At 47.4% G+C, this 16,858-nt stretch overlaps 2 protein-coding genes and 2 non-coding genes across 4 annotated transcripts; all 4 read left to right on the plus strand.

Moving 5' to 3' along the window:
- The first annotated feature begins 23 nt into the window (after nucleotides 1–23).
- Nucleotides 24–5,228, plus strand: senp3b (SUMO specific peptidase 3b). Its single transcript, XM_067261568.1, has 11 exons — nucleotides 24–214; nucleotides 1,157–1,975; nucleotides 2,283–2,435; nucleotides 2,819–2,930; nucleotides 3,115–3,262; nucleotides 3,483–3,530; nucleotides 3,798–3,875; nucleotides 4,111–4,248; nucleotides 4,472–4,555; nucleotides 4,646–4,696; nucleotides 4,908–5,228. Exons 2-11 carry the CDS (start codon nucleotides 1,195–1,197, stop codon nucleotides 5,016–5,018), a joined length of 1,704 nt encoding a protein of 567 aa, XP_067117669.1. The 5' UTR covers nucleotides 24–214; nucleotides 1,157–1,194; the 3' UTR covers nucleotides 5,019–5,228.
- A 1,520-nt stretch (nucleotides 5,229–6,748) lies between these two features.
- Nucleotides 6,749–14,832, plus strand: eif4a1a (eukaryotic translation initiation factor 4A1A). The gene is made up of 11 exons (XM_067261304.1): nucleotides 6,749–6,771; nucleotides 8,005–8,053; nucleotides 8,223–8,355; nucleotides 8,982–9,121; nucleotides 10,103–10,271; nucleotides 10,631–10,740; nucleotides 11,149–11,292; nucleotides 11,749–11,886; nucleotides 13,048–13,137; nucleotides 13,561–13,640; nucleotides 14,105–14,832. Exons 1-11 carry the CDS (start codon nucleotides 6,749–6,751, stop codon nucleotides 14,247–14,249), a joined length of 1,221 nt encoding a protein of 406 aa, XP_067117405.1. The 3' UTR covers nucleotides 14,250–14,832.
- On the plus strand, nucleotides 10,340–10,482 carry LOC136932442 (small nucleolar RNA SNORD10). The gene has a single exon (XR_010874730.1). It is a non-coding gene; the product is annotated as a small nucleolar RNA SNORD10 (small nucleolar RNA).
- LOC136932440 (small nucleolar RNA SNORD10) lies at nucleotides 11,387–11,524 on the plus strand. Its single transcript, XR_010874729.1, has one exon. It is a non-coding gene; the product is annotated as a small nucleolar RNA SNORD10 (small nucleolar RNA).
- Nucleotides 14,833–16,858: the final 2,026 nt, after the last annotated feature.

Genomic DNA, 16,858 nt, shown 5'->3' on the forward strand with positions numbered 1-16,858 from the left:
GCCACAAAAAAAATGATTTCCTTCCAACCGGACGACCGGAAAGAGATCAAAGTTAGCGGCTGACATCTGCTTCGCTACACCTGCCTTCATTGAATGAGGTTTCACAGAAAGTAGCATCTGTTTTGGTCCTATCCCCATATATAATTAATATAATCGAAGTGCAAATATTTGGTTTTTAATTGGAAACACATTCCCACAAAACTGCAGTTTAACGGTGAGTATGGCATCGTGTTACCCCGTGTCACTAATTCGATAGGCCAACGACCGGGTGTATTTTGATAGGTTAGCTTTACAGTAGCGTAGCGACTAGCGTCTAGAACAACAAATGCTACTTGCAATACTTGTTAATTACTCACATGTTTGAATGCATTTGCTTCGTCTGTGAGCATTGTAGGTGAAATAAGGTTGCAAAATTATTTGTATGTTCATGGTTGAGGGTTAGCGACTAAATAGCACGTACAACTTGACGAACCAAGCTTGCTAGCCAGCTAACATTAGCGGGTTCAGTATATTTCCTGGAGTTGGCACTGGGGTAATGGATGGTTTGAAACACATGCGAATGAAACATAAAGGTCCGAGTTTAACTGTCATTAGCGAATATAAGCAAATTACTAACTGTTGAATGAACTTCATGTTACTTGAAGGGGATGCTTCTTAATAACGTTCATTTGGTGTAATTGTTGCTTTCCCCTCTGGTTGTATATTCAGGAAATAGTCTGTGCCCTCTAAACCGAGGTGGCTAAATGCACATGCCGAAATGGCACATATAGGAACGCGCTAGCTAGCTGAACAGCGACCAATCGTTTCCAGCCGTTTGGTGCACCTTTAGTGGCTGTTTCTAATAAGCGTTAGCTTTTGCATCGTCAAGAGACGGGTCAGTAAACAAGCAATAAAGCTAGCAGGCTAATGCTAGCTTGCAAACGGTCGCTGCAGTTGCACGTCGTTGGCAACGAACGAGGATGCTAGCTACCAGTAACAGACTGTAGTCAGTTGCAGTTGTTTCTGAACAGTTAGCTATATTCGGAGATAAATGGACACACAACAACCTATGACGGGATTCCCAAATGAAGCTAACACGTCTTTCCGCGTCCCGATATTGAAATTGAGAACCGACTATTCCGTTCTCCCTCGTCTCATGCTGTGCCCCGTTTCCTAGGCGACGAGCTGGCGCAGGTCGTGGGGTGCCCGTGGACCATGAGAGACAGCGGAGGCAGCCTTGCACAAAACCGCTGGCAGGGCGAACTCGGTTTGACCGTGGGCCAGGAGGATAGCGGGGGTGGGGGTCTCCCTGGGGAACACCTCATGGACCCAGCCTCCACGCACCACGTCCCCAGCCCCATGCACCTGAAACTGGGGCAGAAGGAGAGGGTGTGGGGGGGGGAGTTCATGGAGCAGGAGGGGATTGACGAGGACGGAGAGGAGGAGGAGGAGGAGGAGAACGAAGGAGACATGGAAGAAGCGGAGGATGAGGAGGAAGAGGTTGATTTCGAAGGTGAAGGATGGGATGAGGAGGACGATGAAGAGGAGGAGGCAGAGTTAGAATATGAGGTCCCACACAGGCTACCTTCGTCGATACCTGACCATCCGCAACACCACCTTCACCATCATCATCATCATCACCACCAGCAGCTGCGAGGAGGCCCGCCCCCAAACCAGGAGACATACGACCACCAGGCCGAGCACGAAGCAGGGGACTCGCCTAGGTTCCTCCCTCGTTCCAGGGTCAACGGGTTCAGGCAGCTCAGGCTGAGGCGCTGGCTGAAGCTCAGGGCCCACGGGGGCCTGGGGACCCGGCTGACACACCACTGGAAGACCTGGCGCCAGAGGGCTCAGTGGGTGGGGACCCTGGGGCACCGCAGGGCGAGGCGCTGGCGTCGGTACGGCGTGTACGCCAACCGGCAGAGGAGGAGCGGGGGGCAGAGGAGAGCCAGGTCTCCGCTGTCGGACGAAGAGAGGATCAGCTGCTCGGAACGAGGTGAGGGAGAGGGGGAGCGAGAGGGGGAGCGAGAGGGGGAGGGAGGGAAGAGAGGGAGGGAGGGAGGGAGGAGGGGGCTAGAGAGTCTCCTCTGATGAATTCCTCCCTGTGTTGTCGTCTCTAATTCTTCACAGCAATCTGACTCTTTCTCTCTCTCCCTCGCTCGCTATTTAACCCCTTTTATTATTGTCTCTCTTTCTGTCTCTTTTCTATCCCTCTCTCTCTGTCTTTATCTACATCTTTCTCTCTATCCCTCTCTCTTCACCCCATCTCTCTCTACCACTCCACCCTCCCTCCCTGGTCCCAGATGAGCGGTTGAATGGCTACTCGGACTACCAGAGCAGCCAGGAGAGTGGGGCGGAGCGAGGGGCGAGGAGGGAGGCGGAGGCCTTGCACCCGGCCGGCAGGGACAAGCCAGCCGAGGTCGCCCTCACGGAGGAACACATGAGCTGCGTCACAGGTAGTCAGGAAGTTGTGACGATGTCAGACTGGTTCTGTAATGATGTTAGACTGGTTCTGTAATTATGTCAGACTGGTTCTGTGATGATGTCAGACTGGTTCTGTGATGATGTGAGACTGTTTGTGTGATGATGTGAGACTGGTTGTGTAATGATGTCAGACTGGTTGTGTAATGATGTCAGACTGGTTCTGTGATGATGTCAGACTGGTAGTGTGATGATGTCAGACTGGTTGTGTAATGATGTCAGACTGGTTGTGTAATGATGTCAGACTGGTTCTGTGATGATGTCAGACTGGTAGTGTGATGATGTCAGACTGGTTGTGTAATGATGTCAGACTGGTTCTGTGATGTCAGACTGGTTGTGTAATGATGTCATCCCCCAGGGATCCTGGATGAGTCTCTCCAGCAGTATGGAAGTCTGATCCCCGTCCACGTAGATGACATTGTGGAGAAGCTGCAGGATGTCTTCAACGAGAGCTTCTCCCAGCCTCACAGGTCCCACACACACACACACACGCCTTGAAAAGATTCTGCCTCTGAAGACTTTCCCTGATAATAAAAGATGAACAAGATGTTTAATGTGGCCTTTGACAAGCTACTCTGTGTCTCTCGCGCTCTCTCTCCTATGTCTCTCTCTCCTTTTCTCTCTCCCCTTTTCTCTCTCACTCTCCCTCCACAGGAAAACAGTGGTGCAGCACCTTATTCAGTCCTACCAGAGGTCGTCGGGCACGGCCATGGTCAGAGGGTTCCGTGTGAACTACAAGCGTCACGTCCTGACCATGGATGACCTGAGCACTCTCTACGGACAGAACTGGCTCAATGACCAGGTGAGGCGGAGGACAGATTCATTACTCACAACTCACGTGTTTGTGCAGTGCCTTTTCAAAAAGAGATTAAATTCCATCTTGAGTAATTTCAAAATGAAAAAATATCCCTGGACCAGATGGCTTTTTTGACGATGCTTACTGGTCTTGGAGGTGACTCAGTTTTCACGATCATGCATCCTGTTAGAGCTGTGTTGACCCAATGTCTGGTGTTTACCCACAGGTCATGAACATGTACGGGGACCTAGTAATGGATTATGTACCCGAGAAGGTAATATTTATCAATACAGTATATTTATAAATGAATATACTGTATATATTTTTTTACTTTTACAGTTGAACAGTATTCATTTAGCAGACGCTTTTATACAAAGCAACATACAGGGTGGGGTTGAACCTGCTGACAGACCTGCCAGATGCTCTAACCGCTTAGCTATACCCACCTCCGTGCAGTTGCGTCCCAGACTGTCAATCATTTATCCTAACCAGTGTATCAACCTCAGAATACGAGACCAACTGTCTTTTTCCTCCTTCCCAGGTCCATTTCTTTAACAGCTTCTTCTACGACAAGCTGAGGACGAAAGGCTACGATGGCGTCAAAAGATGGACGAAAAATGTACACAAGCCGCCATGATTCCTAGCTAGCTACATTGCTGTACACACACACACACACACACATATATATATTATTTTCCTCCCTCTGTCTGTCTCGCTCCAACTCTTCCTTTCCATCTTTCTCTGCCTCCATCTCTCTGCCTCCATCTCTCTCTGCCTCCATCTCTCTCTGCCTCCATCTCTTTCTGCCTCCATCGCTCTCTGCCTCCATCGCTCTCTGCCTCCATCTCTTCCAGGTGGACATCTTCCAGAAGGATCTGCTGCTGATCCCCATCCACCTGGAGGTCCACTGGTCTCTGGTGAGCGTGGACATTCCCAAGAGGGCCATCACCTACTTCGACTCTCAAAGGACGCTAAACCGCCGCTGTCCGAAGGTGAGGACGACCCACCGGGGCTGGGTCTCTCTGAAGCGAGCCTGGGTCTCTCTGAAGCGAGCCTGGGTCTCTCTGAAGCGAGCCTGGGTCTCTCTGAAGCGAGCCTGGGTCTCTCTGAAGCGAGCCTGGTGCTTTCTCTCTGAGAAGACCGGATTGCTGTGTTGTACGAATGCCAGGTAGACGTGTCTGTGTTTAAAACCAGCTATGACGTTCTTCCTCTCAGCACATCTCAAAGTACCTCCAAGCCGAGGCCGTTAAGAAGGACCAGCGAGGTTTCCTCACAGGGTGGAAAGGCTATTTCAAAATGGTGAGTCTGTGGGCCTCGACAACACTCCCACTCATTGTGTGTGTGCGCGTGTGTGTGTTTCGTGTCTGACGTCTCGCTGTGTGTTTTCAGAATGTGGGCCGTCAGAACAACGACAGTGACTGTGGAGCGTTCGTCCTACAGGTGTGTCTCACGCACCCACACACACACACACACACACACACACACACACACACACACACACACTGCTTCTATTAAGTCATTCTGAAGGGGCACATTTTCCGTGTCGTCCTATTTTACCTGATATGGTTAACATCCATCTTGTGTCCTCTCTCCTCCTCACCTCTCTTACTTTCTTTCTCTTCGTGTCTCTCAACTGTCTCACATGATCCAGTACTGCAAGACCTTGGCCCTGGGGCAGCCATTTAGCTTTGGCCAGCAGGACATGCCTAAACTCAGGAGGCAAATGTACAAGGAACTGTGTAACTGCAAGCTCTCTCTGTGACCCCTGGCCGTGACCCCTGGCCGTGACCCCCCCGACCCCCACCCCCCCTTCCGGGCGGGCGAGAGGACGGGGGAAGGAGCGGGCGAGAAGACAGGGGAAGGAGGGAGAGTAAGATGGACGCGCAAGCGACCTAAGAGAAAAAGAAAAAGAGGAACGTTTTTTAGAAACAACTTTTTCTCCTCTGAAGACTTCCAGGGATGGAACACGTGGAGGGAGAGAGGGGGGGGAGGGAGAGAGGGGGGGGAGGGAGAGAGGGGGGGGAGGGAGGGTAGAAAAGGAGGGGGGGGGCCCTCTCTCCCCTTTTTCCCCGTTTTTGTTTTTTGCCCTTTTTAACTCTTTTTCTCTCTCTCTTTCCCTGTTTTTATTTACATGTTTATGGTTATTTCCTTGTGGTTGACAGAGGCCAACTCGAACTCTTTTACTCTGATAGTTGCTACGGTGACACGTGCATTGAAAAAAAATGTGTATTTGAACTTGGGAGGGAAGGGTTTCTCTCGTCTTGTCTCTCTCTACCACTCTCTATTGTTCCTTCTCTTTCTCTCTCTCTCTCTTTTTCTCTCTGTGTCTCGCAACTGACTATCATCCCTAACCCAACCCAAACTGAAGAGCTTCACTTCATTTTTCTCGTTTTTCCTCTTTGTCAGTAAACGTGTTGCTATGCTTATCGTTGGAAAAAAAAATATAACAGGTGTTTATGGAGGGACACACTTTATTGTTTCATATTTTTGAGTAAAAATAAATGATAATCCTTACCAAGTTCAGAGTCACCATGTCGGACCATGTCAGCCTCAGAAATACATTTTCAGTGTTGTTCCAAACTAGTTTATTATTATACTTTTTTTGTAACAAAAGCGATCTTGTTTATAGGTATGTGTTTTTTTCCGTTGTATTCTTTTGTTTTATTATTTTTCTCAAACGGGCGTTGACGGAACATACTGACTGTTTTATATCTTCTAAAACGCATTATGGTTGCAAAGAATAAACGAGTTACATGGCAAGGATGAGGTGGAAAGTTTAATGTTTATTTTCTCAATATAATGTGGACAGAAACAAGATTACCCTAGCTTGTGGTGAGATTTTCCCATTCATGAAAAAGGCCAACTGTCCAACATGGACTGTACCAACAGTGGCAATTGAACAACGCTCACTTTGTGATGGAGGGTCTTTTGTGTAGAGATGGAACTCTCATGATAGAGGTTTCTTTTTACAACGGTCAGACATGAAATGCACGCATGAAAAGATATAGATAAGTTTATTCTGATAAGTGATTAAACTGTCACTCACTGCCCAACTTATAAAGTTCAATGTTCTCGTGACTAGTCAAAGCGACACGATGGTACGTCATGAACTTCTGGCTGGTCCTAAAACAGTATAATGTTTTGTTAAAACGCCGTCCGACTGCACGAGAAGACCGGAAAAGGAGACTTGAGAGCGATGTAGTACGTTTCATTGACAAGAATAAAAAGACCAATGAAATTTCACTTCCAGAGAGCGTCAGCCAATGGCTGTATGGAATTGGAAGACTGAATTATGTCCCGCCTACTGATGTTCACGATGATGGATTGACTGTCACCGCCCACTTAATAAGTGACATACAAGTGAGCCAATGGTGTGTCCCAATGGGTGGGCTCACAGTTGATTGATTGTGTGCTCCTGCAATGACAACGCTAGTTGGAACGTCACGTTGGCGTATATAACACATTTCTGCCACATTCTCTTCCTTTGTAATAATGTCGGCTGAATATGAAGATAGGTAAGAAACCGTCATGGTTGAAAACCATTTTTTGTCATGTTTATCAATCCTCATTGAAGTGGTGGTATAACATTGTCGTCACATGTTTGTTTTTTAAATATATGCGTTTGTTTGAAATACTTTGAACATTTTCAGTATTGGCTAGCTTTTTGGCTAACATTGGCATACCCGGCTTTTTAGGATAGAACACAAACTTTTAGACTTACGATATTCAGAAATGCGTCAGTTTAAGTCACGTAAATGGGTATTAGACTGTACATTGTTTTTAAACGGCATGTAGACTTTTCTAACGACTCGAAGGGGCTTAGTCCAGCGTGAGCCGGCGTCTTGTACGCACGTGAGTGGCGAAGTTGATTTCGTGGTAGTCCAAGGCCTTCCCTAGTTTGATCTAAAATATTTTTTTTACATTTTAACGGTACCATCAGTTAACCGTGTAAAATGTTATCGTCAAGGCCCATTAGTATATGTATAATGGCTCTACTGTATGCCTTCCTCGATGGTAGGGGTGGGGAAAATGTGACACGCACATGGTCTACTCTACTCGTAGTCACGGATCAGACAATGGCAGGCCGCAAAATTTACGCGGAACAGCCTAACTTGTCCAACCCGTGAAATCTCTAGAAGGGGGGTGTAAAATCATTCAACTGGTTAACCTCCCCCCATCTACCACTGTTTCGTTTTGTCATAATGCTTTTCGCTGACGAATCTGTTCTAGAAATTGTTCGACATGGACGTCAGGCCCTTGCCATGGCCCGCTTTGCTAGCTAACAGTGGCTAGCGAGTAACCGCATGCGTTTCTTTTGAATAGACGAGCATCATAGATTATTGGGGGTTAATTTGTGTAATATTAGGCTTAATCTGTAATGTAGTGTCGAAAATGTGTTTGATTTTGCGCATTTCACGTGAGCACGCCATCAGCCATCGAGCTATCCACCGGCTTTCGAGCCGTGGGAAACGACCATCTTGAATGTCGGAAATAGAAATGGCGGCCGAGAACCTAGTGGCATTCGTTAAACCGGAAAATGTCACCCACCCACGTTAGACATGCTGATGGCGCCATGCATTGCCAATTACGCAGTCATCTTGTGATAATTTTTTTATATAAAAACATATTTTATCCTAATAAAAATATAGGACATATGGGAATGTTGAGTTGCAACTTATACCAAGTTAATGATGCCATGTTATAGCACTGCTATGGAGTTCACTAGCTAATCTCTGTTCTTTCTGCAGTCCCAGAGACAATGGCCCCGAGGGTATGGAGCCGGATGGTATCATCGAGGTGAGTGCGCTAATGACTTCAGGGGCGTCTTGTTGCCGTTTTAACTTGCTTATTTGGATGCGGAAAGTGGCTATGTGCACTTGTGCTAAAACGCTAATGCTAAACTGTTCAGATTGTATTGGCAGACATTTTCTAATGTGGCATTTTCTCTTCCCCCCCCCCCCTACAGAGTAACTGGACCCAGATCGTGGACAGTTTTGATGAGATGAGCTTGCATGAAACCCTCCTCAGGGGAATCTATGCCTATGGTTTTGAGAAGCCCTCTGCCATTCAACAGAGGGCCATCCTCCCTTGTATCAAGGGTGAGTAACGACAACGCACCTTGGGTTCAGGGTGTTTGACTCTTAAGGTAGTAAAGTGAGCTCCTCCCATCTCCACCCCCCTGTCACTGGGCGAGGCGGTGTCCTCTAATGGCACTGATTCTTATATCTGACAGGGGAAGAGAGACGCAGTCCATGTTCATCCCAGTCATCTCTGTTCAGTGAGGATAAAGGCTGGTTCATGCAATGGGCACATCACTAAAAGGAACTTAGCCTAGTGTTGGGTTCAGATTGTGGTGTTCTGCTGGTAGAGAGTGGTGTGTGTAATACTGAAAGTGGGAAGTTGTGAGGTTAAGATCGGTAGCATGGCGGCAGCCAACATGCTACCCACAATGCCACAGAGAGGTCGCCTTTTTTTGTTGCATTACATCTAGTCATTTAGCAGATGCTCTTATCCAGAGCGACCTACAGTAAAGACAGGGACATTCCCCCAAGGCAAGTAGGGTGAAGTGCCTTGCCCAAGGACAAAACGTCATTTGACACGGGCTGGAATCGAACCAGCGACCTTCTGATTCATAGCCCGATTCTCTAACCGCTCTGACACCTGACTTGTTGGTGTGGTTTCACTCAGTAATCTCTGTCATCCCGTCTCCCCCTCTCCTCCGCAGGTTTCGATGTGATTGCTCAGGCCCAGTCTGGCACAGGGAAGACTGCCACCTTCGCCATCTCCATCCTGCAGCAGATTGACATTGAGCTGAAGGGAACCCAGGCCCTGGTCCTGGCCCCCACCAGAGAACTGGCCCAGCAGGTACTCGTCTAACATACCCAGGACGCCTCTTAACAATGGTAATATCAATTACCATTTATAGAAATACTGACAATTACAGAAAACCCTCATGGCATGTGTACTAATCCTAGTCCCAGCTCCTACCCCTGATTACGCGTCTTGTACAACAAAGGCTTTTGTGTAATGTTTAAAATTGATCAGTGCAGTCAGATCGACCCATATTTTTACTGGAGGATAATGGCAGCATGTGTGGAAGGGTGGATGTCATAAAGGTGGAGGAATGCTGGGTTGGAGGCTTCATGTGACAGTCTTCTATGTCATGTGACACGTCATGTGACAAGTCATGTGACGTGTTTCACAGCCATAGGGACAGACTGTTTGTGGTGGTTGTCCCTGTGACTAATGCATTTTTAAGTGCTTGTGTATAAACTCCACCATCTCCACCCCCCCCTGTCACTGGGCAAGGCGGTGTCCTCTAATGGCACTGATTCTTATATCTGACAGGGGAAGAGAGAAACAGTCCATGTTCATCCCAGTCATCTCTGTTCAGTGAGGATAAAGGCTGGTTCATGCAATGGGCACAAAACCACTGTTTGTGACTTGGAACAGAGTTTAGCTCTTGTTCGGTAAAGTGTTGCTCAGCAAAGATGTTGGCGTTCTCTAAGATCCAGTCTGCTCTGTGCAGACATGGATCCCGCTTGGATGTCATGTAATTGGGTCCCGTTCCATGTCTCAGACAGTTAACGGATCAGACTGCGCACTTCTAATCCTTCACGACCAGCTGCCCCTAACTACATGCACCATTTACACATCATGGTGGCTGACACTTGACCTGATTCTACACCCAGTTACCTGCCCAGTTACCTGCCCAACCAGCAAATTATTACTCAGGTGTGCCAGATTAGTTTGTGTGAGATCCAACAGGCAGGTAATTCTCCAGGAACGGTGTCGTAGGCCCCTGTGCTAAGTGTCCTGACCCCGGTTCCTCCTGGCTGTCCTCAGATCCAGAAGGTGATCTTGGCCCTGGGGGACTACATGGGCGCGTCGTGTCACGCCTGCATCGGAGGCACCAACGTCCGCAGCGAGCAGACCAAGCTCCAGGCGGAGGCCCCCCACATAGTGGTGGGGACCCCCGGCAGGGTGTTCGACATGCTCAACCGCAAGTTCCTCTGTAAGTTCCACATGCAAGGGCATTTATCATTTTTACTTCCAAAATTACATCTGTCATTGGTCGGAGCTGTATAATGATGATATTCATGCGTGTCAACTGACTCTGGAACCCCCTGAGTGTTCCGGGCTCCCGGTCAGCGTTCTGTTGGCCGGTGTGTTCCGGAACACCAGGGACCCGGAACCCATGATCAGATTCCAATCTGGCTGAATACAGCAAAACGTACTGACAATACAGGAACTCCAGTGTATATAAGGAGCTTTGAATAGCTTTAACATTTAAGGTGACCAGCTTTACTCTGGAGAAGCCATCTTGTTTGGGCTGAATTTTCAGTGGCTAACTGTGTTCCTCCTGTTTTCTAGCTGCCAGGCACATCAAGATGTTTGTCCTGGATGAGGCTGATGAGATGTTGAGCCGAGGGTTCAAGGACCAGATCTACGAGATCTTCCAGAAGCTGGGCCCCAACACACAGGTAAAGACCCCAAATGGCTGCCGGCACAGAACCGCTTGTAAACGGGGCCAAAGTTCCCTCTCCTCCCAGCCCTGCAGTGCTGTTGGAGGACTGATGTTCTTTGGCAGAGAATCCATCTGCTCTCCACAGTGAACGGGCTCCCAGTCCCTCCTCACTACTTAATAGCAGATTACACATCTTTTACCATCCCCTCTGATTCATGTATGGAATAAGATACAAGATTACAATTGTTGACGCACACAACACAACCTTAATAGGTCTTTGTAACATACTTCTGAAGTATGCAGTGCATCATGTGTCACCATTGGTCTTCGTCACCCACTACAGTAGCTTAACTAACATGTCACTTGTACTTGCCACACCCCTGTTCTGTACGTCCTTTAACCTGTGACCCCCTCCCTCCACCAGGTGGTGCTGCTGTCGGCCACTATGCCGTCAGACGTGCTGGAGGTCACCAAGAAGTTCATGCGTGAGCCCATCCGCATCCTGGTGAAGAAGGAGGAGCTCACTCTGGAGGGAATCCGTCAGTTCTACGTCAACGTGGAGAAGGAGGTGAACACTGCTGCTGTCTCACACACAGTACACACACACACAGTACACACACGCGCGCACACCTCCAGGACTGTGGGGGGGGGGGGGGGGGTCTGTTTAGTGATGATCACCCATGCGTGTCAACTGATCCCAGAGTCCCCTGCGGTTGCCGGGCGCCGGCCGGCGTTCTGCTGGTCGGCGTTCCGAAGCTGCAGGCCTCTGGAATGTGATCTGACCTCATGAGACTGAAAACAGATGATGGTCACATCCGTTGGCATGGTAGCCGTTCTGTGTCAATCGTCGAGTGCATGGTTGATGTGTGTTTGGGCAGAAGTTTTGCTTCATTGGCCAAAAAACCCTGTTTTGATGTCAAGATATTTACCAGCGCACATCTCTTTCATCTACCTTCTCCTTGCCTTAAACTTCATTTTTAGCGGAAGGTAACGCTAGTCTGACCACTCTCTTCCCGTCCTGCAGGAGTGGAAGCTGGACACGCTGTGCGACCTGTACGAGACCCTGACCATCACCCAGGCTGTCATCTTCATCAACACCAGGAGGAAGGTGGACTGGCTCACAGAGAAGATGCACGCCCGTGACTTCACCGTCTCTGCCCTGGTGAGGCCCCTCCCCCTGAGGCCTGGGGGGTCAGAACCCTCACACTAAATGCCCCTCCCCCTGAGGCCTGGGGGTTCAGAACCCTCACACTAAATACCCCTCCCCCTGAGGCCTGGGGGTTCAGAACCCTCACACTAAATGCCCCTCCCCCTGAGGCCTGGGGGTTCAGAACCCTCACACTAAATGCCCCTCCCCCTGAGGCCTGGGGGTTCAGAACCCTCACACTAAATGCCCCTCCCCCTGAGGCCTGGGGGGTCAGAACCCTCACACTAAATGCCCCTCCCCCTGAGGCCTGGGGGGTCAGAACCCTCACACTAAATGACAGTTGAAGCTTGTGCCAAGAGTCAGTTTGAACCAACTGTAGTTTCTTGATATTCTGGTTTAAGTTATTGATGGTCTTGGCATTTCATCATTTTTGTAATGCAAATATCTAAAATTTGGTAGATGGTAACTGATTTCCCCCCTGTCACTGGGCGAGGCGGTGTCCTCTAATGGCACTGATTCTTATATCTGACAGGGGAAGAGAGAAGCAGTCCATGTTCATCCCAGTCATCTCTGTTCAGTGAGGATAAAGGCTGGTTCATGCAATGGGTACATTAACAGCACATTACTCAGAGCGTGTGATTAGCTGTAGTGGGCAAAGCTTTCAGACTGGAGTGGTACAGAGAGGGCTCTTCTAACATGAAGGGCTGAAACTCTTGCTTGTTGGATTGGTCCGTGTAGTGGGGGTGTGGTCTAGGCCTGACTCATTCCATTCTCGTGTTTCCGATCACTGCTGGAACAGCAGCCCTTTGGCCAGGAAACTGTCTTGCTCACCAGGAAACCAGCTTACTCACCATGAGTCATGATCGAGACATGTAACCCACACCCAGTTAACCTTTTACCTTAATTTGTTTGTGGTTGTTTAGTCTAAGGTCATGTTACTGGCTTGTAGTAATCACCTTATCTTACCCAGGAAGTGGAAAGTGTCATAATACTGAAGCCCAATTTGTATACATTTAATTAGGGTTGGATACTTTACAAACGGTGCATGTGGAAAGTACAATTGCAGAGTTCTAAATGATTCCTGTTTGTCGAGGAACCACATCTGACAAGCCACGTCGCAAAAGTAACCACATCTCAACCAGTTCCGGTTCTTAATGTTCTGATTCTGTGTTCCAGCATGGAGACATGGACCAGAAGGAGAGGGATCTGATCATGAGAGAGTTCCGCTCAGGATCCAGCAGGGTTCTCATCACCACTGACCTGCTGGTAGGTACCCCCCCCACCCCTCTGTCTGAGGGGCCAGAGTTCCCTCTCCTCCCAGCCCTGCAGTGCTGTTGGAGGACTGATGTTCTTTGGCAGAGAATCCATCTGCTCTCCACAGTGAACGGGCTCCCAGTCCCTCCTCACTACTTAATAGCAGATTACACATCAGAATTATAAACGACAAACCCTCTTCAGACTGTTTAATACGCCTCGTTCTCCTCGGGCCGTTTCTGGGGTTGCATCAGAGCTGGACCTTGACCGGCTAGTTGTTGCACATGTGAACTTTACGCATGGTCATGTAACCAGTTACGCAAGGCTGTCCCAGTGGGTTGGGGGCGCTTGGATCACGTCAGGTCCATGATGGCAGTGAGGCAACCAGGAAGTGATGGTGTGCTGTGAGTGAACTTGAACCCCTCTCTCCTCCAGGCCAGAGGTATTGATGTCCAGCAAGTGTCCCTGGTCATCAACTACGACCTGCCCACCAACAGGGAGAACTACATCCACAGGTAAGATTACGTCTCCCAGCATGCACTTTTGTCTCTGTGACTAATGTATTTTTAAGTGTGTGTGTAAACTCCATCTCCACCCCCCTGTCACTGGGCGAGGCAGTGTCCTCTAATGGCGTTGATTCTTATATCTGACAGGGGAAGAGAGAAACAGTCCATGTTCATCCCAGTCATCTCTGTTCAGTGAGGATAAAGGCTGGTTCATGCAATGGGCACATGCTGTAGACTTGAGCCATACAGACATCAAAACACTCCGATCTGGAAACTAGAAAATGTGACCGCATGATTAGGCGTTTTAGAAGATTTCCTCAAGACCTTTTATACGACAGGTTGCCTGAAGTCTAGCTGTATAAATGTCATGCCACTGATGTACCAGCTAAAGAGGCTTTTAGTCTCAATACTTGCACATGAACACCCACCTGATCGATGCTAACTCCTCCCCCTTCCGTGTCCCCCCCCTTCAGGATTGGTCGAGGCGGTCGTTTCGGTAGGAAGGGTGTGGCCATCAACATGGTGACTGAGGAGGACAAGCGTACTCTGCGCGACATCGAGACCTTCTACAACACCTCGGTGGAGGAGATGCCCATGAACGTTGCTGACCTCATGTAGACTAACCCGCTCCCTTGGAGTTCCCAGCCAAACACCGGCTTCATTTTACCCTCCCCATTTTCTTTCTCAAAATTAATAATTTGCGATCCTACGCAGGCATGGTTTTAAGATTTCTTCTACGTAGTTAGTCGATGTACCAGCCTGTCTGCCTTCCCTCACCTCTAGGCCCACTAAGTCTCCCCCCTATCTTCAACCAACCTTTCCCAGAGGTTACAAACTGATATTGGCAAAACGTTGTCATGAAACGACAAACTTGGTTGTTTCTTTGCTCAATTGTTGCAAAAAAAAGCGTCTCCTTGAATTGGAGAATTTTTATTCTGTTTGTTTTTTTCAGACGGACTGTAATGATTGGTCTGTTTGTAGTCATGCATTTAAGAACATTAACCGTGGACCTTTTTGTGCTTCTGAAAGTTTGCCAGAATAGTACTTAAAATAAGACTGAGACTAAGAAAGGAAAAAAGAAAATGAGAAAAAAAAAATGCAAAACTATGTATCCAATACAAATTGATCCGTCTCTAAGGAGGGGGTAATGGGGATTCAGGCAACTTCAATAAAATAAAAAAAGAATTGTATAGAAAATCGATCATGAATGAGTTATGACCGTGTTCTGTCCCAGGTGTCCGCTATGTGTGTGTTCATACCGCTTTCTTGTATAGTCAAAATTTGTGACGTAGCATTTTTAGTTGCGAGAACAATTTCTTTTCTTTTTTTTTTAGGGGAGTGGTACAGACGAATATTCAAGGTGCAACACGTCTTGATAAGCCTGTTCAAATCTTGTCACAGTGTTGACTTTTGCAATGACTAGGTCTTTATATTTTTATTTTATTTCAAGGTTTTTTTTCCAGAACATATTTGATTTTGAAAAGGGTGGTGTAACATTTGTAACCTACCTCACAAAAAAAAAACACAATTGTTGGAGGGTTCTTGAACACAAAAGGACCAAAACTACAGATTTTGAGTATATAGAGATTATACAGTATGTCTTTGTTTTTTTCTGTTGCTTGTTTAAAAAATGCCTGTCATTGGGAGGGTTGGTTTGCGGGATGTGGGGAAGTTGATGGTCAGTGCTATTTTTTAAATGACTTATTAAAAAATGTGATGAAATTGTTAACCTTTGAGACAGAAGCAGTGTATCAACTTTTCTACATTGGATTCTGTATAGTATTTATTTTAATGGTCTTAAATAAAGGTATTTCTCCTTTTTAACAAGAAAAAATATATATAATATATGAAACTGGTACTCAAATTTATTTGGTCACTTAATTGACCATTTTTCACGCCTCCCTATAATTTAGTTGGTCTTGTCAAAGGAGTAAAGACTTCTCCACTAGAGGGCGATAGGCGCTAATCCAGTCAGTCTTGTAAACCAACAAGAATTTGCGTTCACTTCAGTTGTGCGGCACCCGGGTATTGCCATTGAGACGCCTTTTGTCAGTTTCACCACTGGGGGTAAGTTTGTACGTCCACAGATTGTTGTCCGTGTGAGAAAATATGTATATTGGGACAATGAGAAACGAATAATTCTCATGGATAGTTTAAACGTCGGATGCCATTAGACAATTAACCAGATAACCGTCGTTTAACAGAAATCACGACGTCATGAACAAGATACAGACGAAATGAGCCGTTTGATGTAGTACTGACAAGATCACAAGTTACTGGATCAAAAAAGACTTATTTTTGGCCGTGGTTTGGTGGAGTTACCCAACAGAGGAGAACAAGTTTTGCACTGTGACGCTGAGTGGGCTAAACTAGCCTGTGCAATCTAGTCGGCATCTCAAAATGCGCTCTCTTCATTCTTACTGACGAGTTTTACAAATGATCAGAACTAGTTTTCCTTGTTTGGTCTGTCATTTTTCAGTCCTAGCTTAAACACGTTTTCCTCACGCGTCATTAACACTCGTTGTCACACTGGCGTGTTTGACACAGGAAGGCTGTCAAGCCCAAAATACTGAGATTGTGTTACTATCTTGGTCTACTGACTGTGGTCAAGTATCTGGCGGTTATAGGTGCATTTTCCTTAACGTCCACCAGGGGTCGTCTTCTGTCACGAAAAAGGAAAGGTACTTTCACAGACGTTCTCACAAGAAGCTATTGCATTGATTTGATCAGAGCGATCCTTTCCGGTGAGCTCGTCTTGGTTTCAGTGTTTCTACTGATACAGGCCTGTTCAGAGACTCTTCAAATACAATCTACATGTCTGCTTTCTCCTTGTTTGTCTGGTTGAACATAACTTACAAGCTAGCCGTTTCCCAGCTGAGCGGGACACCAGTCAGTTTATCTGGTGAGCTCCTTTAATAATGTTTGTCCCGAAAGTATTCTTATTAGACATTCCTAAACACACACACGTTAAGCAGAGATTTGCATTTACACACATTAATGCACATGAACACACACGCACACTCACATACACACACACACACCCTCTCCATCTGTCCCATACCTATAATTCCCCCTCCCCCAACCTCCTTCCTTCATTCCATCATCGTCATACCTCTCTCTCCCTCACCCTCTCTCCCCCCTTCCAGACAACAGCTCTGCCCCCCCCAGACCCCCTCATCGCCATAGCTTCACAACATGTTATGTTTCTGTATATGTTATTCCAGTTC

The sequence above is a fragment of the Osmerus mordax genome, chromosome 23 (assembly GCF_038355195.1).
Source record: "Osmerus mordax isolate fOsmMor3 chromosome 23, fOsmMor3.pri, whole genome shotgun sequence".
NCBI lineage: Eukaryota > Metazoa > Chordata > Actinopteri > Osmeriformes > Osmeridae > Osmerus > Osmerus mordax.

What these genes read in the sequence shown, in the direction of transcription:
- senp3b (XM_067261568.1), top strand. Translation starts at nt 1,195, where the DNA reads ATGAGAGACAGCGGAGGCAGCCTTGCACAAAACCGCTGGCAGGGCGAA. An exon ending in ACACATGAGCTGCGTCACAG is followed by an intron (nt 2,436 to 2,818) that starts GTAGTCAGGAAG and finishes GTCATCCCCCAG; the next exon opens with GGATCCTGGATGAGTCTCTC. An exon ending in AGCTTCTCCCAGCCTCACAG is followed by an intron (nt 2,931 to 3,114) that starts GTCCCACACACA and finishes CTCCCTCCACAG; the next exon opens with GAAAACAGTGGTGCAGCACC.
- eif4a1a (XM_067261304.1), top strand. Translation starts at nt 6,749, where the DNA reads ATGTCGGCTGAATATGAAGATAG. An exon ending in AGCCGGATGGTATCATCGAG is followed by an intron (nt 8,054 to 8,222) that starts GTGAGTGCGCTA and finishes CCCCCCCTACAG; the next exon opens with AGTAACTGGACCCAGATCGT. An exon ending in ACGTCAACGTGGAGAAGGAG is followed by an intron (nt 11,293 to 11,748) that starts GTGAACACTGCT and finishes CCCGTCCTGCAG; the next exon opens with GAGTGGAAGCTGGACACGCT.